At 37.2% G+C, this 26,882-nt stretch overlaps 1 protein-coding gene and 1 pseudogene across 2 annotated transcripts; one reads left to right on the top strand and one right to left on the bottom strand.

Annotated features, from left to right (window-relative positions):
• Positions 1–1,684: 1,684 nt before the first annotated feature.
• On the top strand, positions 1,685–2,107 carry LOC122113247 (annotated as a pseudogene).
• Positions 2,108–15,410: 13,303 nt separating this feature from the next.
• On the bottom strand, positions 15,411–20,573 carry Ppdpfl (pancreatic progenitor cell differentiation and proliferation factor like). Of its 2 annotated transcripts, none has more exons than XM_042686170.1 (5): positions 20,460–20,573; positions 19,911–20,075; positions 18,089–18,166; positions 17,888–17,987; positions 15,411–16,121 (listed from the first exon to the last, which is right to left on the bottom strand). In XM_042686170.1, exons 2-5 carry the CDS (start codon positions 19,963–19,965, stop codon positions 16,112–16,114), a joined length of 243 nt encoding a protein of 80 aa, XP_042542104.1. In that variant the 5' UTR covers positions 19,966–20,075; positions 20,460–20,573; the 3' UTR covers positions 15,411–16,111. The 2 variants fall into 2 exon arrangements, with proteins under 2 accessions (XP_042542104.1, XP_042542105.1); XM_042686171.1 differs by having other exon boundaries at positions 19,911–20,070.
• Positions 20,574–26,882: the final 6,309 nt, after the last annotated feature.

Genomic DNA, 26,882 nt, shown 5'->3' with positions numbered 1-26,882 from the left:
AAAAATTAAAGGGTAGAACCAAAATGTGAACAAATCAGAATGGTAAACAAGAGCCAGAAACATAGAAAGCATAATCACCAAGAGTGATTGACAGCAAAGATCAACACCTATCTTTACACAACTTTAAGTCAGACACCTGTCTTTATCATATAAATACCACTGATGCCAGAGAGTTCTCACTCCCTTTGAAAGCACCCACCCTCTGTTAGAGTGTGCCCCTGCCTTGCTGCTTGTGTGCTTGCCTGCTTACTCAGTTAATCATTTACCCAATAAAGCTCTGCCAAGTTTTCTTACTGTTATGACTTTTCCAGAAATTTGTATTCTCTTATTGAAGTCAACGACCTTAAGTGAAGCCCCTACTTTCAGAGGGAAACTATACAAACCTTCCCCTGCATCTGGTGACAGTAATATCTAGGATCAATACTGTCAACGCATAGCCTGTTTATCTACTTCACTTGTAAAATTCATTTGATGGCTTGGTGAAGAGATAGCTGAACCAAGTTTTATAAAAATGGAAGATTTTTTTTCAAACTGCTTAAATTCCAAGAAAAGAAAATGAGAGATGGAGAATAAAGTAGAAGCATGTTAGAAGTTGGCTATTTAATAAGAGTTACAAAGTTTATATTTTATAAAAGATCTACCAAAGCTTAAAAGCATATCTCAAAATCCACAAAAATCAGTTGCCTTTCTGAACACAATGTACAAGCAGAAAGGGAAATCAAGGAAAAATACCCATTCACAATAACCTCAAAAAAATAAAATATGTGGGAATATTTTTAATGTAACCAAAGGTGTAAAGGACCTATTTAGTGAAAACTATAAAAGTCTAAAGAAAAATATCAAAGAGAACACCGGGAAATGGAAAGACCTTCCATGTTCTTGGATAGGCAGAGTCAATATAGTGAAAATAGCCATAATGTCAAAAATGATACACAAATTCAATGCAATTCCCATCCAATTCCCAATGTCATTCTTTACTGAAATAGAGAAAACAATCCAAAATTCATATGGGACAACAAAAGACCTAGAATAATCAAAGGAGTTCTAGGCAAAAGAAACAACACAGGCAGGATCATGATACCAGATTTCAAGCTCTACTATAGAACCATAATAACAAAGACAGTTTGGTATTGGCACAAAAACAGACCCGAAGACCAATGGAACTGATTAGAAGATTCAGAAATAAAATCACATACCTATAGTTAGCTGATATTTGACAAAGGAGCCAAAGACATACAGTGGAAGAAACATAGCCTCTTCAACTATTAGTGATGGGAAAACTGGGTGGCCACAAGCAGAAAACCAAAAGTGGACCCCAGCCTGTCATCATGTACTAACATCAACTCAAAATGGATTAAAGACCTTAGCACTAAACTGGAAATTCTGGAACTACTGCAGGACAAAGTAGGAGAGACACTTGAACTTATAGGCAAAGACAGAAACTTCCTGAACAGAGTCCCAGGGTCACAACAAATTGGAGATAGATTCAAATGGGACTACCTTAAAATAACAAGTTTCTGCACAGCTAAAGACATAGCAACCAAGCTAGAAAGACAGCCAACTAATTGGGAAAAATATTTACCAGCAATATATCAGACAAGGCCTAATATCCATTATATTCAGGAAACTCAAGAAACGAATCCCCCTCTTTTCCTCCTTGGCTGTCTAAAGGTCTGCCACCAGCATGATTGACACAGTAACTATCCAGACCAGGAAGTTCAGGACCAACTGACTACTTCAGAAGAAGAAGATAGTCATTGATGTCCTTCACCCTAGAAAGGCAACAGTATCTAAGACAGAAATTCGGGAAAAACTTGCCAAAATGTGCAAGACCACACCTAATGTCATCTTTTATTTGAATTCAGAACCCATTTTGGTGGTGGCAAAACAACTGGCTTTGGCATGATTTCTGATTCCTTGGATTATGCAAAGAAAAATGAGCCCAAACACAGACTTACAAAACATGGTCTGTAGGAAAAGAAAAAGACCTCAAGGAAATAGTGAAAGGAATGCAAAACAGAATGAAGACAATCAGAGGGACTGCAAAGGCTAGTGTTGGAACTGGCAAAAAGCCAAAGGAATAAAGATCCTGCAATGACTTGACCTGAGGTGATGATGAATCAATAAACTGTAAAAACCTTCAAAAAAAAAAAAAAGAAGAAGGCAGAACTGAATCCCTCCCAAATCTAACAAGCCAATCACTAAATGGGCAAGGGAATGAAAGAAAGACTTCTCTGAAGAAGAGATAAAAATGGCAAAGAAACAAATGAAGAAATGTTCAACATCCCTGGCTGTAAAGGAAATGCAAATAAAAGCAACCCTGAGATATGACCTTGCCCCAGTCAGAATAGCCCATATCCTAAATTCAGCAAATGACAAATGCTGCCAGGAATGCAGAGAAAGAGGAACCCTACTGCATTGCTGGTGGGAATGTACACTAATACACTCAGGAAAGCAGTCTGGAGGTGTCTCAAAAGGCTAAATAGTGACCTCCCCTATGACCTAGCCATAACACTCAGGCATCTACCCTGAACAACAGGAACCACGATACAAGGACACATGCAGCTCTATGTTCATTGCACCACTGTTCACAATAGCCAAGATGTGGAAACAACCCAAATGCCCCACTACAGATGAATGGATCCAAAAATTGTGGTACCTACATACAATGGAATACTATATAGTCTTAGAAAGGACCAAATGGCATTCACAGGGAAATGGATGGAACTAGAACAAATCATTTTGAGTGAGGTAAGCCAAGAACAAAGAGACAAGCAGCACATGGTCTCCCTGATATGTGGATGTTAAATTCAAAATGCAAGGAGATATGACAAAGTAAACAGGAATCAAGAAACAAAAGACCTCTTCTTCGCATTTCCTAACAAATGGGGTGATGGAAGTATAGAATTCCATTGTGTATATATATCAAATTTTCTTGATCCATTCATCTACTGAGGGGCATCTGGGTGGGTTTATATCTTAGCTACAGTTAATAATGCTGCAATGAACATAGTTGTGCTGGAAGCTTTAATAAAACCTTGTTTGTGATCGTTTGGGTAAATGCCCAAAAGTGGGATTGCTGGGTCATAGGGGAGCTCTATGTGTAGTCTTTTGAGGAATCTCCCTACTGCTTTCCAGAGTGGCTGAACAAGTTTACACTCCCATCAACAATGCAGTTCCCTTTTGGCCACATCCCCTCAAACATGTCATTATTAGATTTTTTTCAATTATAGCCATTCTAACTGGAGTGAGGTGGAATCCCAATGTTGTTTTGATTTGCATTTCTTTTATGGCTAGAGAAGTTCAGCATTTCTTCATGTGTCTGTTGCCCATTATTTCCTCTTCAGAGAAGTTTCTCTTTAAGTCTTCAGCCCACTTATTAATGGGGTGGGTGTTTCTTTGAGGATTTGCTTTTGGATGACTTAATTTTTTGAGTTCCATTTTAGATATAAGGCCCTTATCTGTTGTGTAGCTAGTGAAGATTTTCTCCCAGTCTCTGGGCTTTCTATTGATCTTGCTAGCTATGTCCTTTGCCATTCAGAAGCTCTGCAGTTTCATGCAATCCCATTTGTCCACCCTTTCTTTTATTTGTTGTGTTTTTTGGGTCTCTATTAAGAAATTTTTGGCCGGTACTAAGGAGCTCAAGAGTTTCTCTTATTCCTTTCTATAATACATTCAGGGTGTCTGCTTTGACTCCAGGGTCTTAGATCCATTTGGAGTTGATTCTGGTACAGAGTGACATGTAAGGACCTAATTTTAGTTTTTAACAGGTGTTTAACCAGTTTTTCCAGCACCACTTACTGAAGAGGCTGTCTTTCTTCCATTCTGTTTTTTTGGCTCCCTTATGGAAGATTAGGTGGCTGTAGGTGTGTGATTTCTTTTCTGGGTCTCCAGTTCTATTCCATTGGTCTTCGGGTCTGTTCTTGTGCCAGTACCAAGCTGTTTTGATTACTATGGCTTTGTGGTAGAGCTTAAAATCTGGTATTCTTATTCCTCCAGGACTGTTTTCTCTGCTAAGGATTATTTTTGCTATTCATGGTCTTTTATCATTCCATATGAATTTTTGGATTGCTGCTTCTATTTCATTGAAGGATGAGATTGGGATATTGATGAGTATTACATTGAATTTGTAAATAGCCTTTGGCAGAATTGCCATTCTCTTGATGTTAACCTTCCCTATCCAGGAGCATGGGAGGTTTTTCTACTTCCTTAGTTCTGCTTTATTTTCCTTTCTCAGGTTTTTAAAGTTTTCATCATAGAGGTCCTTCACTTCTTTAGCTAAGTTTTTTCCTAAGTATTTTATTTTTTGTGGGGCTATTACAAAAGGAGTTGCTTTCCTGATTTCAGCTGTGCTCTTCTCATTATTGGCATACATTGATTTTTGAGGGTTAATTTTATACCCTGCTTACTTTGCCAAAGTTTTGAACCACTCAAGTAATTTCGGAGTGGAGTCCATAGGGTGCTTTAGATACAAGACCATGTCATCTGTAAAAAGGGAGAGCTTTACTTCATCTTTCCCTATTTGGATCTCCTTTATGTTTGTATCTTTGTCTTATTGCTGTAGCTAGGCATTCTAATAACAAGTTGAAAAGTAGTGGAGAGTGGACATCCTAGTGAAACCACCCAGTCTCAAAGAAGTTTAGGTCCCATGGTTCCCTTATTTGCAATAATTAGTATACATATAGGATAATCATATCAGATAAGCTGCAAAGCTCAAAAACCATGTACAAATGACAATGTAAGATGATGCTAAGTGAAATGGACCCCAAGATATGAACACAAGACGTCTGTCTTTGTTATTGGTTGCTTTTTGTGTTTTGTGTTTTTTTGCCAGTCATGGTGCCTGAACTCTGGGCCTGGGCACTGTCCCTCAGCTCTTTGGCTCAAGGCTAGCACTCTACCACTTGAGCCACAGTGCCACTTCTGGCTTTTTCCACTTATGTGGTGCTGAAGAATCAAATCTAAGGCCCCATGCATGCAAGGCAAGCACTCTATTACTGAGCCACCTGCCCAGACCCTATTGTTATTGCTTTAAGTGTACCATGTGATTTAATTTTGTGTTGTTGTTGTTGTTGTTTCCTTGGAATGTTCTTTCCCCTATGGCATATCCCCTGTTGTCACTGTACTGAATTTTGATACCCTGCTTCATATATATATATATATATATATATGAATATATATATTATATATCCTATATATTATATATATTACATTCTGTAATGTTTTCAGAGTGTCTGCTTTGACTCCAAGGTCTTTGATCCATTTGGAGTGATTCTAGTGCAGGGTGATATATAAGGATCTAGCTTTAGTTTTCTACAAGTAGTTAACCAATTTTGCCAGCACCATTTACTGAAGAGGCTGTCTTTCTTCCATTCTATTATTTTTAGCTCCCTTATCGAAGATTAGATGGCTATAGGTCTCTAGGTTCATTTCTGGGTTTTCAATTCTATTCCATTGGTCCTGAGGTCTATTCTTGTGCCAGTACCAAGCTTTTTTGATTACTATGGCTTTGTAGTAGAGTTTAAAATTTGGTATTGATATTCCTCCAGTGCTGTTCTTTCTGTTGAGGATCATTTTTGCTATTCAGGGTCTTTTATTGTTCCATATGAATTTTTGGATTGCCTCTTCTATTTCCTTGAAGTATTCAAATGTTTTTTTTTTCTTTCATGCGATTGTTTCTAACACATTTATAAAATTATTTCTTTGTTGCTTTGTATGTCCCTCCCCCACAGTATAACCCCTGCTTTCACTGTATTTGATGTTGTTATAATTTGTGGAGGGGAAAGGAAAAAACAAATCGTTTAAATAGGGATACAGGTGGACCCATTGCAACAATGAGACGTACAAGACGTATGTCGAAAATGAACTTTACAACTTTGGTGGGGGTGGGGGAGGGTTGGGTGGGGGGCGAGGGGAGAGGATGGGATGGGAAGGGGAAACAAAGGAGGAGGCTACAATGCTTGATAATAAATGTACTCATTATCTTGCCCATGTAATTTTAACCCCTCTGTACAGTATTTTCACAATAAAAAAAAAAGTCAACTGGCTTTCCAGAACATATTAACTAAAAGATGGTAGATTTGGAGGAGAATTCAAATGGTGTGATGCTTTAGAGAGGCTAACTCAAAGTCCAAAAAAATAAACACCAGGAAAGGGGTATTCAAAAGAGGGGTCAGTAGGATCAGGAAAGTAGGTAGACAAATGGAGCAGGGGTAAAATCCAGTCATAAAATTGAATGCATATGCTACAAAATTAAGGAAATTTAAGAAAGGGGGTAGGATTGGCAGGGATAGAGGAGAATGATGAAAGGGTGCCATTGATCAAGACGCATTGTATTCACAAACTGCTTTGTTGAAAGGCAACTCCTTTATTTAATGATCCATTTTACATGTGTTTATAAAGTAACATACCACGATCATACTACCTAGAAATTGCCTTCCTGAACATTTTATTTTGCATGCTGGGTAGAAATTAAGTTCTACAACTTCAATTCTTCTTGCTTCTGTCTCTCCTCCTTTCTTTCCCTCTCCTTGCCACATACAGGAAAACACAGGTGCACATACAAGAGATTACACATATGTACACTGTGAAATACACCTACAAATGGCATTCAAAATGAAGTAAAAGGAACATATACACAACTATATTAAGCCTCTAAAAAAAATAGATTAGAAAGATTTTGTGAAAAAATATAATTTCAAATATAAGGAAAAATAAAAATAACTACTTTAAAAATTGAAATAAAGCATCTCCAAAAATAAAATACCAGAAGAATCTACATTATGAAAAATGCCAATTTAACGTGTAATCTGTAATTCAAAACATTGCCAACTTTTAGATAAAAGAACAAATCAGTCTCCAGTTCTGCCTTGAACAGCTACTAAATTCAGCAAATGTCTTCTGGGTGTGTGTGAAACCTCAGACTTTCATTACAGGCATATTTTTGTTTCCATCTGCCAGGCCCAGGCTCAAAGGCCCACCTCTTTCTGGTTTCATATCAGTGAAGACATGAGTAAGAATGAATGCTCATTTTAAACACACACACACACACACACACACACACATACAAACACACAGGAAACAGGGTGAGAAAGTAATGGAGGAAGCTTTCATATTACCATGGACTTCCCCAAACATTTCTAGCTATCTGAACATGGAATTACCAAGTACAAGAAGCAATCCAGCCTACAGAAGGAAAACAGACAGTTCATGAGAAAACAACTGTCCTAAAATAAAAGCTTATTTTCAATAGTCCTTGGGAAATAAGGAGAAAATTTTCCCTGTGGGGGAAAAACATAATCTTAAACTGGTTAAAGAAAACAGAACAGTACCGGGCACTGGTGGATCACGCCTGTAATCCTAGCTACTAAGGAGGCTGAAATCTGAGGATCACGGTTCAAAGCCAGGCAAGTCCCTGAAACTCTTATCTCCAATAAACCACCAGAAACCCAGAAGTGGCGCTGTGGTTCAAGCGGTAGTGTGCTTGCCTAGAGCTGAAGAGCACGGGGACAGTGCCCAAGCCCAGAGTTCAAACCCCATGGCTGACAAAAAAAAAAAAAGAAAGAAAGAAAGAAAGAAAGAAAGTAGAATAGCTTAATCATTAAAATGAGGTTTTCCTCATTGATTACATTTTCTATGGGAGGGATGGGTATCAATAATAGACCTGTGGTTCCAACAAACATTGGGAAGCAGATTAGTATAACTCAATAAATTAAGAATAATGTATCTGCCAAGAGTGTGGCTCTTGGCAGATAGGAACAGTGCTCTGCAAAACACAATAGCTTTGCCCAGTTTAAAGTAGTTTGTAAAAATGAAGAGTACAATTTCTGTTGTAAGTACAACTGGGGAAATATTTTCTAAGAGTCTCTTTTTCAAGAAATTATATGACTTCTAATGAGCAAGACAATCTATTGAGCCACAGTTAAAGATAACAATTCATTTACATTATTTACACCAGAAAGGCAGCCTGCAACTACCTTGTCCTAGGCTAGCTACCCAGAACCAAGAGCAGCCTCAACCACCAAATCTCCATGCCTCCAATGGGTAGCCCCAAGCCACCAATTAGTCGGTCTGCAGCCCTCCAAACCCCAGACTTCCAAAGCTCCACACCTCCAAAGGGGAAGGCTTTTCCCTTTCTTCCCTTCCTCCATCTCTGCAGGCCTCTCCACTCTCCACAGGCCTGCCTGCTCTGCTCCGGGAGGCGCCTCTCCAGGGGCCTCTCTAGAAGGAGGTCCCAAATGGCCCCTGGAGGAAGCCCCAAATGACTGCCGGAGGAGGCCCTAAATGACCCCTCAAGGAGGCCCCAAATGACTTCTGCAGAAGGCCCCAAATGGCTCCTCAAAGAGGCCCCAAATGAGCTCCAGAGGAGGTCCCAAAAGGCCTCTCGAGGAGGCCCCAAATGATCTCTCCCTGGAGGAGGCTTGCCCTGCCCTCCACAGGCCTGCCCTGCTCTGCTCCAGCAGGATTTCCCCTCCTGCTCTCTCCCTCTGTACTCTGTCTCTACTCCTCATGTGTCTCTCTCTACTTCCCACTCCCGCACTCTATTCCTCCTCCCCGTCTCTCTCTACTCTTCTCCACTTCAACTGGACTACTTCTTGCTTTGCTTGGAACACACCGCCTATATATAGGCAGTGCCCCTCCCCTACTAATGGTTTCCAACTGCTATTCATGCTCCTCCCCCAAGCTACCCACTGTCCAATCCCAATAGGCAGCCTACCTTGTGGAGCTCAATGCCCCACTCCTCCAGCAGCACACCCCGCCCCCTGTGGGGCATGTCCCGCCCCTTCGGTGGCAGGCCCTGTCGGGCAGTGACACCAGCCCCTTCCGGTGTCCTGGTCTGTAGAACGGTTAGGCTCGCCTCTTGATGCCTCGCCCCCTCTAGTGGGCCAGCCCAAGGGGCCATGCTGACTTTTGGGCCCTGCTGATTATCGGAGCCCTGCTGGTTCTAACACATCAAATATTTTAAAAGATGCGCAATTCTTTGGCCACTATTTTTGTAAGGTCCACTCCTGGAAGGCCTCCTCCATCCTCTTGGTCAAGTCCCTGCCCAGTACCTGCCTTACCTAGGCAATTGGCACACCTAGAGAAGGTCTCATCTGGATCCCATGTGCCACACCCTTCCCCCACCGGGTCACACTCCCCTTACCAAGTCCCACCTCCCTTTACATGGCCACATATTCTCCCCTCTTCCTTACCCTAGACAAGGCATGGCCAGCGGGCCAGACTTCCCTTTGCAGCCACTTGAGTGCCAACTTTCCCTGAAGCCAGTGGGTCCAGTGAATAAACCTATACCTTGCCTGAATACCACCTGCTCCTGTTCTCCTTACTCAGCAGCCTCTTTGATTACTTAACAATTTTCCCCCCTATCAATTTATTCATTGCTGAAAGAAACTGCCAAATGCATATAAAATTACATTTTCACAGCCTTGTTTAGAAAGTGTGATAAAGAAAAACTCCTGATTTTCAGCAAGAAGGAATTGATTGAATTATGATATTCAGGTAGTTCTCATGCTCAAGTTGACCCACTTTTAGTCTACTGAAAGATAGTTCCTTTCCTCACAAACTTTCCTATCAGTTTCTGGTGATTTTTTTTTTTCAATCTTATTCTCCTGGTTCTGTCTCAGTATCAGAACCTAGCTTACTATTTTAGATATTTTGTAGTTTCCCTGTCACCTTACCCTGGACCACTTTTCTAAAAATAGATCTTTCCTATTCACATTAGCATATGTGTGTATTTGATAGCACCTTGTTGCTAAAAACTAGAAGTAGGCCATCCAATTTAACTTTGCATTTTACATTAGACTTCGGTCATCTTAAAAATAAAATGTTTCTTTAAAAAAAGAATGCAAGCCATTATTGTTATTTGTAATGAGTGCAATACATGCATTATACTATCAATAATGGGAGTTGACTCTACAACTGCTAATAGTACCTCACCCCAGGACTGTTCCCACCTATGCAATTGCCCTAGCATGCTAACAACACTGTCATTTGAAAAGAAGGACAAACCAAAACTGTAATGTTTAGACTGAGCATTTTCATTCAAAATATGGATTTTTAAGGACTGGAAGGATAGGTGGAGCATTGTTCACCAAAAGGAGGGAAGAGGTACCAACATAAAGGAAAACCTAATTCTGAGATTGTTCTTTTAAAAAAAAAAGAAAGAAAGAAAGAAAGAAAGAAAGAAAGAAAGAAAGAAAGAAAGAAAGAAAGAAAGAAAGAAAGAAAGAAAGAAAGAAAGAAAGAAAGAAAAGAAAGAAAGGCTGCAGAAATGACCTGAAAATATCCTTTTCTACATGTTAAAGAATGCAACTTCAACATATTGTTTTAAAATTTAATTGTGCATTTTAAATTATATATTTGGAGAGTACAGTATAATCATTCAACATACACAATGTTGAATAATTGTGTCAAGCCAATCAACATGCCTGCCTCTTTAAACACTTGTTATTTATTTGTGGGCAAACCTTCAAATTCCTCTCTTCTAGTTCTGATTGGCTTGCAGTGGGTGTTAGGAATGCATGACATTAACATATCCGGTGTATAGAAGAGAAAGCCTGCCCCCTAGTGTGAGACAGCTCTGGCCTTTGTGAGACAGCATAAGCAGAAACTAGAGAAAACAGCAGTGCACAAGCAGCAGTACACAAACAGCAGTGCATGAGAAGCAGAGGGGGTGTCATCAGGTTTCTTTTCCCTTACAGATTTTTTTAAAAATTTTTAATTGTCAAGGTGGGTTACAGTTACATAAGTAAGGTAATAAGAACATTTCTTGTCAAACTTGTTACCCCTTCCCTTTCCTCTCAGGTTGATGGCCCCCTTTGGGATGGTTACTGTAAATCAATTATTTTTTTGTTTTTTGTTTCAATCTGGCTTGTTGGGAACTTCCTGATTTCCTTAAGTTTACACTTGATTACAGTGCATTTACCATTAGTGACTATATTTTAGTTTTGTCTGCTGGAGTCTCCAGTAGGAGTCCAGTTCAAATCAATGGCTTCCCATAAACTACATTTAATAACTTTAAGAGTGGCTCAAAAATAGATTTTTAATAGACTAGAGTTGGACATCATTCAAAACTGTCTAGACATCAGGACTACCATCACCACCAAAAGCATGTTGACTCCATTTGCAATGCACTTCTCAGAATTACTTGAGATGACCTAGATTTGGATGGTTGGATTGTTAAGTGACTTGAACAAAAAACAGGAACAATCACACTAAGCCAGAATGTCTCTGTTAATGAGCTAAATAGGGTTTTATGGAATGTTTTGATTAATTGCTTCTGGTAATCTTCTAGCTCTTTATGATGCTAAACAGTATGTGTGTGTGTGTGTGTGTGTGTGTGTGTGTGTGTGTGTGTGTGTGTGTGTGTATCTGTCTATCTGTCTGTGTGTCTATGTGTTATTAAATAATACTACAATTTACATATAATGTTTTACTTTGGATGTAATAGAATTTAGAATTTTCTGATTCTGGTAATTATACCTAATAAAAAATCCAATGTTCTTGAAGTTGATCCTAAAAGTAATGGAGAAGAGTCTTGTACTGAGTAGAAATTTGAATCTGAAACTGTTTTGTGTTTATATTGCAATGCAAAACCCACTGGTTTTGTATGTGTTACTGGACCTGAGCTGACACAAGATAGATCAGGCATTTATACATATATATATTAGAAAAAAATGAAATATGATGGAAATATTTTGAAAAGCTAGAGAGAGAGAGAGATCACTGCTTACTTCAAATTTCTGCTTCCAGATAGAATCTTATTCAGAGGCCACTGCTGGTTCTTAGTAGCTTGAAAGGGATACCAAAATTGCTTGCTTCTCATTTGATTGTATAAATTCTCATAAATAAGAGATATTTGTTTTCAGGCACAGATCCTTGTTTGCAGGCACTATTTGACCATGGGAAATGCCACCTGAGAGGAAGGTAGAGGTGGTTTTTAAGAAAGTCTGGACACTGTGCAGCGGACAAACCATTCAAAGTTCAATAGGTGATTGATTCACAGCAAGACTAGATTATCACCAGAATCTACATTAAAATGTAAGTTATTCCCAGAAGCACCAACCTTGCCTCCCCTGGTCCTATGAATTTATAATATTCCTTTTCAGGAATGAGATGATGAATGTCTGTAGTTGCACTTAAACAAACTTCTGTATAGAAAATGAAGATACACACTGAAATATGACTGATATGTATGTGTCACATGCCTGGATCCCTTGGTGTAAGAGGAGATTAGAAGCTTGACCAAAGCTGCTCTGGAGTGAAAGTGAATAAATACTGAGTGTACCAAAGCACAGGGAAGGAGCAAGAACAAGAAGGGTCTTAGACTTTTACCCAGGCTATGTACCCAGGCCTGATTTGTCTTTGCTACAATGGTTTTATGATAGGCAGAATGATTTTGCTTAATTAAAATCCTACTTTAAATAGAGAGAGAGAGACTGTAAATATGATTAAGTTTAAGAGCCACAGATGTGGAAATAATGCTAGTTTGTTGTAGTGGTAATTGAAGGAGAAATACAAAAGTGTCTCATAAGGACACACTGTGAAGACATGATCCTTCTTGGCTGACTTGAACCTAGGTAGAGGAGTTACAGGTGACGAACGTGGGAAGTGTCTAGGGAAAAGTGAAGAAACTCATTCTTTCCTGTAGCTTCCGAAAGAGCTCATATGTGTTGATGTTGGTGTTCTTGTAGGACTTCTGATCTTTATGAAGTAAATAGGGGACCCTGAAGTACAAATACATATTGAAAAATGCTCATCCTTGTCTTCCTACTCTTATTATGAGGATGAGAATTCCCCAAGTGTAGGGTGGTGCCCTGATGTCTCCAAAACCAAATGGGCCAGTGGTCTCTGTCTTGCATGAGAATAAAACTTCTTTTAAAAGAAGAGAAAGATCTTGGTAATAATGACTCACATTTCTTATTCTAGCTACTGTGGAGATTATTTCTAGAAGGCTGAGTATCAAAGCCAGTGGGGACAAAAAAGTTCAAAAGACTCCATCTCCAAAGTAACCAACAAAAGCAAAACAAGGCAAAGTAAACAAACAAAACAAAACCAAAAAGTAAAATGGTAGAACTGTAACCATGTACAAAGAAGCTGAGCAAGTGAGAGGTCCTGAGTTCAAGGTTCAGTGTCTACCAACCAAAAAAGGGAGGAAAGATTTCTTTAAAATGCAAACATCATTACTTAAAGATAATAAAAAAAGAAAAAAGAAAAGAAAAGAATGCCAACTTAAGGCTGGGGACATGGCTTAAGTGAGGCCCTGAGTATAAACTCAGTTACAGCTAAATATAGAAAAGAAAAATGGAAGAGGAGGGAAAAAAAGAAAAATCCAATTCAATGATAAGTGGGAAAAACCTACTGAAACTTGGATCACTCTCGCAGCCCTATAAAAAGCTTACTTCTTTCTCTGATGTGTGGCAGACTGTCTTTTGCTCTGAATTAATAAAGCTTTCTCTGACACTCACCACTACTCAACTTTCTATTTAGCACGTTGGGGTGAGTGGCTATACCTGGCATGTGGATAGGAAAGGATAAATAAGCATTTCAGACTATCTTGGCTGTACAAAAATGAGCTTTAGACTTAAAGAATGACATCCCCCTTCAATTGTAAGGATGGGGCTTATATCCTAAGCTGGCCTCCAACTTGTATTCTTCCTGCTTTAGCCACCAAGCATGTACATCAAGCAAGTACACTACTATTCTTGACTTCAGGCAGATTTTTCCCCCTATGGCTATGGTTTTTAACTGCCAGAATTTATAAGAATCATCTGTGGTGTTTATTAACTTGCAGATTCCCAAACTCCCTCCTAGATGTATTGAACTAAAATCTGTGTAGAGGTCATGGAGCTGTTAAAATAAAAACTTTCAGTGACACACAGAGACACGCAGAAGAATTCAATGCACAGATGAAGAAAGAGATGGAATGATGCAACCAAATGCCAAACATTGCTAGGAAGAGGAAAAGAAGAGTCTTCTCTGAAAGGAACATGTCCCCACCACCCCTTGACTTTAGACTTCCAGCATTCAGAGCTGTGAGAGCATACATTTCTATCATTTTATGTGCCCAACTTTAAAATATACCTCCCCAAATCAATCTGGCAACAAACAATGTGGAATTGTGTAGAGATTTAGCATGTTCCTGTGACAGAGACTACAGGTAACCCACCAAGTTTGTTTTCCTCTTTTCATTTGTGGCAGAGCTGGGTTTCTGGTGTAGAGTTTACTCCATTCCCACGTAACTGGGGGAATCCACCACTCTGCAGCTCTAGGAGTGAATCCCCACTAGCCTAAGCCCCAAGTTGGTTTCTGCCTTTCTCATTTTAGAGGAGGAATAGTGTAACAGTATTAGGATTTGATTGAGATCAATTTAGAGTCAAAACCACGAATCCTAGCCTTTTAAGGATTTATACAAAGTACACCAGAGCAATGCCCTAGATGGCAGCTTAGGAATGAGGATGTGAAACCATCAAATAGTGTGTGCCAGTCACTGTGGGAGATACTTCAGGCAAAATCTCTATCCCCATAACAAGCCTACTAGGCAAATAGTCCTATCTCTGTTTTACAAGGTGGGAAATGAAGATGTGGAACGATTCCATGACTTGCCATTATAGCTAAGTGAAATGTCATTCACAAGTGTTAAGGAGATCATATTGACTTTGTGACTTAGGGAAAGCCCCAAACTCCTCTGGCCTCCTCTCCCTCAAGCTCATCTCCTTCTTCTCTCTGGCTCACTCTGCTTAGCCATACTCAGTTTCTTTCTTGACTATGCTGGTCAGTGCTCATATCTGAACCTCTGCAGTATGGGAGTCTCTGTCCTAATCTCTATTTGCTTTTCTGACTTGCCTCAAATACTTCCCAAATCATGCTGTTCTTTGACCAAAAGTTTAGTGTTGCCTCTCCAAGACTACCTGCAGGATCTCTGTTTTGTTCAAATTTTCAAAAAACACTGAAAAGAAAAAGCACGTATATAAGCACTCACTGGGAAAGCCATAACATAAATAATGATATGGACTTCAGTAGTATTTGCATTCCTTCACTGACAGCCATAGGATAGAGGAACACAGAATTTGAGAAATGCACTTCCCATTTAAAAGAGTGTCTGTCAGTACAAATGGTCAGTCTTGATACACTGTTCTGATTGTATAGTTCAGTAACAAGCTGGTCCTTTTGACAATCACGATGTCCTATCTGATGTTTCATACATTAGCCAGGTGACTGTAGAGACTCCTAACTCTAAGTTAATTCAACATCTCTAACAGCTAAGTCCCACATTTTACATAAACTTTTCAATAGAAGTCAATAACTATATATCCAATACTGAGGAAAGTAGGGTATATTCTATTTAATATAAGAAATATAAACATTCAGTTTGCAGTGTTTCTTTTTATATTAACATTTATTATTGTCTATTAATACACAAAAATTGTCATATTAAAAATTTTTTAAATACAGAAAAACATACAAAGAAAAACATTAAAATTACTGATAATCCCATCTCTAGAAATAGCCAGTGCTACCACTCTAGTATAGTAAGGTTTCTTCCAATGTATTTGTATCTACTTGTAGTTTTATTTTATACTGGTTTCTATCTTAACATTGTATCATTATAATTTTCCATGTTGTTAAATATTTGAAATGATAACTTTTAAACTATCCAATCTTATTTAACAACAGATTTACTTAAGGATTATGTTTGATATTTGTAACTTTAAAAACATGGATACTTGATTTTTAAGGCATTATAAAATGAACAGACACAAACATAATTTACCTAAAACTTCTAGGTAATAATAACATGCATAGTGAAAAAGCTACTTTCTTTAAATCACAATATCTGTATAATCATTATATTAAGAAGTACAAATCACTAATAACACATTTTTCAAGTATTCTCCAAGTAGTTGATGTCACCTCCAGTGATCTTAGTATTGAGGACAAAGCTGGCAGTTTTACTATATTGGTGGAATTGTGATCTCATCTTATAAATGAAACCTTGAAAAGATTGTCTTCTGACAATGGAGAAGCTTCTTCTGGATGGGAGGTATCCTAGGTTAGGATTCAGATCTGGAGCACTTCAAATCTGGAGCACTTCAGCAGTAGATCTTGATTGTCAGAATGAACTATGAGCGTTAGAGAGAAGTCAGCTAATACACAATGCTCACTGGATGGCAATGGAAAGTATATAGCTTTAAAAAGCCTATCTGTCTTTCGAAAGCTTAGTTGTCTCAGTCTAGTGAAAATAAGGTGGAGAAAATAAACACCCTCGATAATTTAAATCAGTGAACTTGGTAAGATGTAAAACATACTTCAAAAATTAGCCTTTATGTAGATTTTTTCAACTATTAAAGTATTATTTGTATCTGAAGTTTACTTACTTTAAAAATTCAGGAAAAAATGTTTTAACCTCAGAAGCTATAAACTGCATCATTTTACATTCTTTTCATTGCATTTGATAGGAAGTTATTAGTGTTTCTACCACACAAAACAGCACTTAAATATATGAATACAGACGTGGGAGGACAATGAAAGATATGACATTGATCAAGATGCATTGTACCCATAATTTAGTTTGTTGAACTGAAATCAATTGTGCAACTATTTAAAATTGAATTTAAAAAATTAGAATAAGTTCACTCATCCATTACAAAGAATGATATTGTACCATTTGTAAAGAAATGGAAAGCCCTCAAAAAAATTATATTAAGTGAAGTCAGGACCACAGAGACAAAGAGTGTAAGTTTTCCCTTATTATGTGGAAGCTTGATTTAGCTTATAAACGTATAAGAAAATATATTAGATAGTATGCAAGTATATATATATATATATATGTATTAACTGAAATATGATAGATTTAAAGGAGAACTTAAATAAATTGAATTCCTTAGAAAAGTCAAAGTTCAGCAAAATATAACACCAGGAAGTAAGTACTCCAAAGGGGTGGGATGGGATGGGGTCGAGGGAAAAGAGGTGAATTAATGAAGAGGACAAGAGGGAGAGAATGCAATAAAGAATTCAATGTCTATCCTACAAAGTTAAGAAGAGTGAGGGAAAAGGTGGGTAATGAAGGGATTGGTAAGAATGTTGAAAGAGCTGACACTGATCAAGTTATATTGTATTCATAACCTGCTTGGTTAAATGGCAACTCCTTTGTACAACTATTTAAAAATAAGAAAAAGATTTAAATTTTAAATTTCTCTACTCTGTGCATTAGAGTTAAAACATAAGAAGGTAGAAATAAACATAGAAATTCAAGCTATCAAGTAATTGACACCATACAGAGGCTAGTCAAACCTGGTAGGAAGACAAAAAAAAGCTATCTAGGATTATACCTGGATCATGGATAGTATTTTCTTGAAGGTGTTAGAAACACAAATTTAGAGCTTTGCCTCTGATTGCCAGTCCACAATTCCAAACAATGATAAAAGCTGCCATATGACTTCTTTTTTTTTTTTTTTTGGTTGGTCGTGGGGCCTGAACTCTGGGCCTGGGCACTGTCCCTCAGCTCTTTGGCCCAAGGCTAGCGCTCTACCACTTGAGCCACAGCGCCACTTCTGGCTTTTTCTGCTTATGTGGTGCTGAAGAATCGAACCCAGGGCCTCATTCATGCAAAGCAAGTACTTTACCACTGAGCCACCTTCCCAGCCCTGCCATATGACTTAAATGCTCTTCAGTGACTGAATTAGGGCATGTGCTCAGACCTTCCTGATAGCAAGATCTCCAAAATCCCCAGTGAGGAACACTTGCTTATGACCATCTCCATCCCTCAGGTATGCTTCTTACCCCAAATGACAGAAGCACAAATTACCATGAATGTTGTATAACAATTATCATAAGCAGTGTGCTTGGAAAAGTAAGAAATGCCTTCATTTAAGAGGCCCAAACTCACCCGCTAGCAAACATATCCTTGCTTCTTACACTTGAAAGCACAGGCTCAGAATTGAAAAAGGATTTTAACCACCAGGTAGGTTCTGTCACTTCAGGTAGCCCTATCAAATAAAATTCATAGTGAATTCCTTCAAACAAATTTGAGATATTAAAAACAAAGAGAAATAATAAAGATGACACTGATAAGAAATAAAGTAAGTACCTTGCAGAGATTTGTCATCTTCTATGAAGTTAATAGATTCAGAGTTAGATAATGAACTGACTGAAGAAATACTGGATTCTGTGAGAAACAAAAATAAAGAGATGAATAGAAAACAAACAAGCACCACATATTAGTTATATACTAAATCTTGAGTAGGATGGTTTGAAATTATTTACTCCTAGTTCATGAATCAAAAATAATCAAATCTATCATTGAAAAAGCTTCTATTTCTTCTATCTATTTATTGATCTGTCTATGTATATCTATATCTATCTCTATCTAAACAGAGATACAAAATTCAAAATGATGTCAAATTAAAAAAATATTGAGGGTGAAATTGATTGGAAGACAGTGTAAACAGGCATGGAGCTGTAACAATGGAATTCTTACTATAACCAACATCAGCCAATAAAACTAATAAATAGAAACAACTGAAAAAAAACTCAAAAACTTAAGAGGTAAAAATTAATGCATATTACCAGGCACTGATGGTTCATGCCTGTAATCTTAGCTATTCATAAGGAGATCTGAAGATCATGGTTCAAAGCCAGCCATGGCAGGAAAGTCTGTGAGACTCTTATTTCCAATTAATCACAGAAAAAGCCGAAAGTGGCATTTATGGCTCAAATGGTAAATTGCTTGCCTTGAGCAAAAAGCAGCTCAGGGACAGCATCCAAGCCCAAAGTTCAAGCCCTAGGACCAGCAAAAAACTAAGAAGGATAGAAAGAAAAAGAAAGAAAGAAAGAAAGAGAAAAACAGAGGGAAGGAGGGAGGGAGGGAGGGAAGGGAGGGAGGGAGAGAGGGAAAAGAGACAGAAAGAGAGAAAGAAAGAGAGAAAAGGAGAGAGAGAAGGAGGGAGGGATGTAGAGGAAAAGAAAAAATTAGTGAATACTATTGCAATACCTTAGAAATATTACATATATACATATCTATCTATCTAAGATCTCTCTCTATATATTTAAAAACTTACAATAATTATCAAGTTTATTAAATTAAGAAATTAATTTAGGAGGATATTTTATTTGCATTCTAGACTTTTAAATAACTAAATATTTTTAAAGACTGCAATATAGTCATTAAGGTTACAAATGCCTGAATTTCCAGAACTCAGGAGACTAAAACAGTTAGACAAAAGTTTGAGGGCAGCTTGGGCTACATAGCAAGTTCCAAGCCAACAAGAACTTACATCAACAAAAATATTTTTTCTTGATAGAATAGTAAGTTAATGAGCATAGATTAACCTCTTTACAAAAACAAAATAAATCCACAGATGTTGCTAATTAATGCTATAAATAGTTAAAGTATGATTTTTCTACAGTTTTATTGATATAGACACTTCAGTAAGGTTCAATTTGTTTGGAGTGCTTGTTTCAATTTATGAAATTTCTCAATATCCTTGTTTAAAAACATCTACAATTTTCTCTTCAGCTTTTAAGGTAAGAGATATATAGTTAAAATAAGACAGAAAAAATAATTTTAAAAACACAGGCCAGATAGAACTTGACCAAGAATCATACTATCCAGTCTGTCCTAAAAAAAATGGAATATTTATTTATACAAAATTTTAATGTGTGTTATAGAATGCCAAGTATGTGAACTAAAGTCTATGAACCACAAGCTTGCTTTTGTTATGATTTCATGGGCACACTATGGCCTAATAAAGAGATTATCCTGGATAATATTGGTGGTCAGAGCATTCTCCCCACTCTCCCAAGAGTGGACAGTGCTTTGGTAAGGCTAGACGTGATACACTGGTCAGCAATACTCCACCAACATTATCCATTACCTTCAACCCATATTCTTTAATAATGATACAACTTACTTCGATAATACTGGTTTTTGGCCAGAAGACAACCAATAGAAGGAACTGATGCCATGGGTTTGCTTGTGAGTTAGTGTCAAAGAGACTGTGAGCAGCAATCTGCAGATCTCTGACCACATGAGAAACCTCCAGGTTAGTAGTGCAGATTTTCCTTCACCTTCTACACTGTGAAAACAGGTTTGTGCAAAGCAACATAATTTATCAACTAATACAAGAAACTTAAAAACTTACATGAAATTGCAGTTAAATCTGAAATCATAAACAAAAATGCAATCAACTAACACATTCAGCTGGAAAAAAAACTACATACTCAAATATAAACAATACATTTGGAAGATGTTGAGAAAGCTATGGAAGACCGTATATTACTTCTTTTTTTTTAAGAAGAAGAAGAAGGAAGTGAAAAATAATGGTTTTTAATCATATGTTCTAGTTAAGTAAAAAAGAGAAAAGGGACAGAAAATAAAAGTACCTGCTCCAGAAAAAAAAAAAATACATTCTATCTGAACAAACCCAAAGGTTAGGAAAAAATGTGTTGCCGTTACTCACAGATATGATCTCTTAAAAATATAGATTGCTTGAAGTTTCTTCAGAAAATGCACATTTTGAAGAACTACTTATTTAGTAATCTGGAAGAAGCTGTATCGGCACACAGTGAGGAGAGCCCGTCCAAGGGCTGCTAGTGTGACCTGAGCAGGCCTTATATTAGACACCAGGCTGGGTGGAGCCCAAGTGCTGGATGATTTGAGCTAGGGTGGCATGCAGCCAGGGAAAGGAAGCGTGACTGCCCTCTGCTTTCTGTCCTCTAGCGGTGTAGAAGAACTTCCAATATCTCAGTTGCCAAGTCCAGCAACAGAATTTGGCTTTGGCTAGGGGGACTTGGCTTGGACTTGGTTTTATCCCTTTTAGGGTCACAACTTAACACTAAGTACTGGGTTCAGGAAGAAACCCAGGTGTCTTGGATACAAAAAAAAAATTACCAGAGCACCATCCTGGCACCACTGGGTATGACACAAATTATCTGAGGCCCAGCTGGGTAGATTGAACAAACCCATAGACATAACGGTGCGAGGAAGCCACGTAAGCACAGCAGAACCAAGACGGGCCCTGAGGAGTGTCCAAGGATTTCTGGGAAATGAATGTATCAAGTAGAACTTTATGGGCAAACAGACGGTGAGCTAGACATTGCAGCAGGAATGAGAGCATTATAGATAATCTTGGAAAAATTGTGAAATCGCATTAGTATTACTTATTAATAAAAAAAATCAAACTAATGTTTCTTTGGGGGGGTGCGGGGGTCCGGTCGGTCGTGGGGCCTGAACTCTGGGCCTGGGCGCTGACCCTCAGCTCTTCAGCTCAAGGCTAGCGCTCTACCACTTGAGCCACAGTACCACTTCCGGCTTTTATTTTCTTTTTGCTTATGTGGTGCTGGGAAATTGAACCCAGGGCCTCATGCATGCAAGCCAAGTGCTCTACCACTGAGCCACCTTCCCACCCAGTTTCTTATGTGGATTTTTTCCATTTTATTTACTCAGTTGATTTAGAGATCAAAATCTAGATAAGGAGATAGTAAAAATTGAGAGGTATTGGTCAAAGGGTAAAAAGCCACAGTCACATAAGAAGGATAAGTAAGAAGGATACAAGCATGAGAATTATACTTAATAATATATATAACATTATATATATATATATATTATATATATATATATATATATATATATATTATCCTGAAAATTGGCCAGAAGTAGATTTGGGTACTCAAGTTAAAAAAAAAGATACTTTCTTATATAAGATAGGATAAGTTCATATAAAGACTAAGGATTTATTTTGAGTGGCCTTTTGCTTTTACCTTCTTTTATTAGTGCCAATATTTTTCTTTTGTGCTGTTTGTCTCTTATTAACATTGTAAAAGCAGTTTTTTTCTGTGCAATCAAGTTTGTATCTTTGTATCCCTTTACTTTCAACTACCTGTTCTATTTGTACAGTAACTTCTAATTACCTTTGTTTTCTTTGTTTAACATCAAATAGTTGAACAAGAGTTTCCTTTTGACATGCCGCAAGCATACAAGCTACGCTGATCAGGCTTACCCCTACAGCCTTCTCCTTCCTCCCCTTCCTCCCATCCAAACCAAGATCAATGAACTTTATCATTCTATTTTCATACATGTACCTAAATTATTTTGACCATATTTATCTTCATTTACTCTCTACATTCACTCCTCTCTCACACAAGTACCCACACTAAGACAGGACATGTTTCACCTTTGTAATATTCATTTTTGCTAATGTGCATGTTATTATTTACCATGACATTTCATACATAAACACATATTATATATGATTATATTTTGGTCTAGCTTCCACATATATAGTTTACATCTTTCAATAACATACTCTCTAGATCTATACATTGCCTTGTAAATGACTCTTCTTTATTGCTAAATAGTATGATATATATAGATATATTCTATTGTGTTTCTATATGTGTTATTTATCACATTTTCTTTATCCATTTATGAACTCCTTTTCAAAATTAGTCACTGTTAGCCAACTTTCCTAGCATTAGACTTCTTCATAAATTTGGGGTTGTCACTTTCAGGCTCATGGTGGAGGGTTAGATATAGTTGTTCTGCTTCTTCTCTATCTGTTTCACTCCTGTCTAATGTCATCCCTTACCTCTCTAAGCTAGAAGCGCTATTATTTTCAATATTACTCTTGCCTGACACTAGTTTTTGTATCTTTCAATATTTGTTACTCACAGTAAATAACTCACACTGAGTCATTTACTTATTTACACATTACATTGTGAACTACTGGAAAGAGAGAGAGAGAGAGAGAGAGAGAGACTATATTCATTCTGACTTAACAATGTTCAACACTAACCATGTATATAGACCAAATATATATACACACACTCACACATACACATACATATATGTCATTTGTGTTCTAAAACTGCAATAAAACCAACACTGTCCTCAGTGCATGAAAACAAGAATTCCATTATTAATTAATAACTAAAATATAGAACAAGGTATGGTAGTGTACACTCATAATTCCTAAACACACGAGACAGAAGCAGGATGAACCTGAGTTCTAAGCCTGCCTGGAATATGTAGTAAGACTTTATCTCAAAACTAAAACCAAAAGAAGGGCTTGGTGTGGCAGCACAATACCTGAAATCTCAGTTACTCAGAAGGAAAGGAAGATTGTGGCCTAAGGCCAGACCGGGAAAAAATCATAAGATCCTAGCTGAAATATAAAGTAAGACATAAAGAAATGGTAGAGACCCTGTCTGGCAAGCATGAGGCCCTGATTTCCAACTGTAGACCTACCAAAAAATAAAATAAAATAAGAAGGCTCAGATATCCATGCCCTACTGACAAAATTTCTTCCTGATTGTTGACTTGTTATATTGGGGGTTATTTTTCAATATCTAAAAGTTATCAAAATCACATTTTGACTGAGTTTCTTAGACTTAACTATTTGATAGTAACAAGGGGACTAACTAACTGTCCAACTCTGGTGACAGTCTGATAAACAATATGGGAATTGGAGCTGTTGTGTACATTTTCTCTTCTGACACATTGCAAATGGTACCCTAGAGGGCAACGGAGTTGCTTTCCTGATTTCAGTCACACTCTCTTCAGAAAAGCCATTGATTTTTGAGAGTTAATTTTATTCCCTGAAACTTTGCCAACATTTTGGACATCAGCTCAAGTAACTTGGAAGTGGAATCCATGGGGTTTTTTAAATAGAAAATCATGTCATCTGCAGTGAGGGAGAGTTTTACTTCACCTTTCCCTATTTGGATCCCCTTTATGTTTGCATCTTGTCTTATTGCTAGAACTAGGCATTCTAATACTAAGTTGAAGAGGAGTGGAGAAAGTGGACATCCTGTCTAGTTCCTAAATTTAGAGGAAATGGCTTTAGCTTTAGATGCCACTGCAGTATTTGTTCAGTCAGTAACACTACTTACCATCCACTATGATTCTGAAGTACAACATTCCAAACACTCACAAGAAGAGAAATATTTACCATCAGAGATCTTCAGTCCAGTTACTAGGAATCATTTCTAAGAAGACTCAAAAGGGAATGTGGAAGTAGAGGAATCTGGAAGTAACATCCAGAACGCTTAGAAAAAATTGTAGAAAAAGAGGTCAGCATGAGGCTGGTCAAACAAATTTCTTAAAACAAAGAGAGTTCTGAAGTTAAACAGTAAATAAAGAAACTCAACTGTGTGTGGAGAAATACAAGTGTTATCCTAGAGATGTGGGACATAGCAGCACAAATCTGAGGCCAGCCTGGCTATATAACAAGACCGGGGGGAAAAAAGAATTAAGGAAAATGAAGGAAAAAGAGAGGGAGGGAGGAAGGAAGGAAGGAAGGAAGGGAGGGAGGGAGGGAGGGAGGGGAGGAGGAAAGCAGGCAAAAGTAGAATTAAAGAAAACAGAAAGGAGTTGTCATTCTTATTTGGCCCCTCCTCTGCTGATAAAACTTCAGAAAAAAAAATCCAGTAGAAGTAGCTTTTACGATATTCCTTTGTAAGAAATGTGGTAACCATAAAATATTGAGCTTAGGCTGCTTCAATTCTTGTCAGATTAACATTCTGAATGCATTTAACTTGTAATTAAAACACATTTCCTACTAAATACCAATGACTCACAACTATAGTTTTAGCTATAGTTTTATGCTTTTTCCAAAGCCAGCTCAAATAGAAAAGTCAGTAAGACTCCATCTTCAAAATAACCAGCCATGCAGAGACCTTCTCTTGAGAGTCTATTGCTCCCTTCATGCCCACATTATCCCAACAGGATCCTCAAAAAGCAGAAGGATGTCTGACCACATAGCTCAAATAATAAACCACAGAATTACTCATTGTAGTATATGTGCAAAATATAACATTTAGCTGTAAATAGTAATTTTAGTAAGATCTGATTCACAGAACTGAGAAGGAAAGGTATCTAAATTTCAAGATGGTAAGATAGACGTGAGTTTCCCCAATAAATTTATTTTGAGTTATTCATATAAATCAAGACAAATTATATATACAGATATACATTATATGTATAAATGCATGTATGTGTGTGTATGTATATATATATATACATATATATATATATATATATATATATATACACATATATACTGCTTAAGACTAGTAGTGCTCTACCACTTGAACCACAGCTCCACTTTTGGCTTTTGGATGGTTAATTGGAGTTAATGATCTCATGGAATTTCCTGTCTGGACTGGTTTGAACTTCAGTCCTCAGATATCAGTCTCCTGAGTATCTTAGGATTACAGACATGAGCCAGTAGTACCTAGCTTACCGTATATAATTTTAACATATTTATTAAGACTAATGAAATCTCAAAGCCAATCCATTCAGGCCTATGGTTTATCTAAATGCATTGGGGTTAGAAAGGAAGGAATATAGTTGATATTTATTACATATTTGACTATATGTATATATTCTCCATGCTTTTATTTATTCATGTGAAAACATAGTTATCAATTTGTATAACCTTCAATGTTACATATAGGAAACTTTATTGCATGAATGTGAGAAACATTACATATTATGCTGCTTGTAGCCAATGTAACCCAATCAGTGTTCTCCTTTTACTCTTAACTTAATCACTAATAGTACATTCGATATCTGTGAAGGATCATGAACTATCTTCATCATCTTTTTGCAACCTCCCAGGAGAGATGTCTTTTGGAACTAGGTCATGGGAATACAAAAATGTGTTTGAAGAGTAGAGGAGATTTCTACAGGGTACTTCATTAAGACTAACTTCCCTTGATCATTAAAGCACAGCTTCCCCTTCTTGGTGAATTAGTCCTTGTGTGAAATGTCTTTGAAGTTATCCGTGAGACATATTTGATCTGAGGTTTAACTGAGAACTGCTAATCAAAGAAGCATACCCTTTCCGTCGTGCCTGATGCGATTCATGTATACCATGATTGCAAGCTAGTGACATTATATAAATTATAATCTCTAATACGTTTTGAGTGAGGGTAACAGAATGCACTCCTTCAAACTAATGAGAGTACACTGAAATGTTTTAACTCTTGCTTAATTAAAATTTCCATACAAGGGATAAAGTGTTTATGGTTTTTTTCAGTGAATATTTATGAAATCTCCTTGTTCAGAAATTAAAAGACTTCATTCTGACTCATAATAGTCTATGAGTATTTCATCAACAACTGAGATCATAAAATGAAGTGCTTTGTAATCCTTTCAAGAGTCACAATAAAGACTGCTTGTATATTACAGTAATGCATATGTTGATAATCTCCTGAAGAAATTCATATATTTTCCTCCAAAACCTATATTACCCATTCCTGCTTAGAATCCTTCATTTCTCAAATTTAACCTGTCATCTTAGAGAACGGTACTCTCAGCTCAATAACTCACATAAATGGCATATTTTTTTAAAAAGTTGAGAGGTTAAATTGAAATACCAAGTTTACAAATATTAGTTATCAAGTTCTGAAATAATGTTCTGAAACAGATTTCCTGATTTAGAAATCAGATATCCCTGCATCATTAAATGACAGACTAAGAGGTAAACAAATGTTACACATGTGGCCAATGTGACAGCTATTTATAGGACCGGTGATACTTCTCAGAAACTCTTACTCCTATTTTTATTTCCAAGAACCCTGAGGACATCAACCTTTAGCATTCTAAAGGTCATGTGAATGTCATATTCCAGTTTGAACAACAGAATTAACAGGCAGTGACTGAATGACATCACACAAACATTTGAAATTATCACTCATAGATCATCAGTTTTTTATAAGGATATTATTCTGTAAGTATTAATGAAAAATTGAAACTCTCTTTGTAAACCCTTAATAGCCATAAAACGTGTGTAGGCTTACAGAAAAGACAGTAGGAATTTGTCGATCTGTCCAGCATGTAAAGGTACTTTAGTATATACTATACTCCAGAAATTGTTATA

Source organism: Dipodomys spectabilis, unplaced genomic scaffold (assembly GCF_019054845.1).
Source record: "Dipodomys spectabilis isolate Male_0828 unplaced genomic scaffold, ASM1905484v1 ptg000096l, whole genome shotgun sequence".
NCBI lineage: Eukaryota > Metazoa > Chordata > Mammalia > Rodentia > Heteromyidae > Dipodomys > Dipodomys spectabilis.
This window is presented reverse-complemented; position numbering and strand designations above follow the sequence as displayed.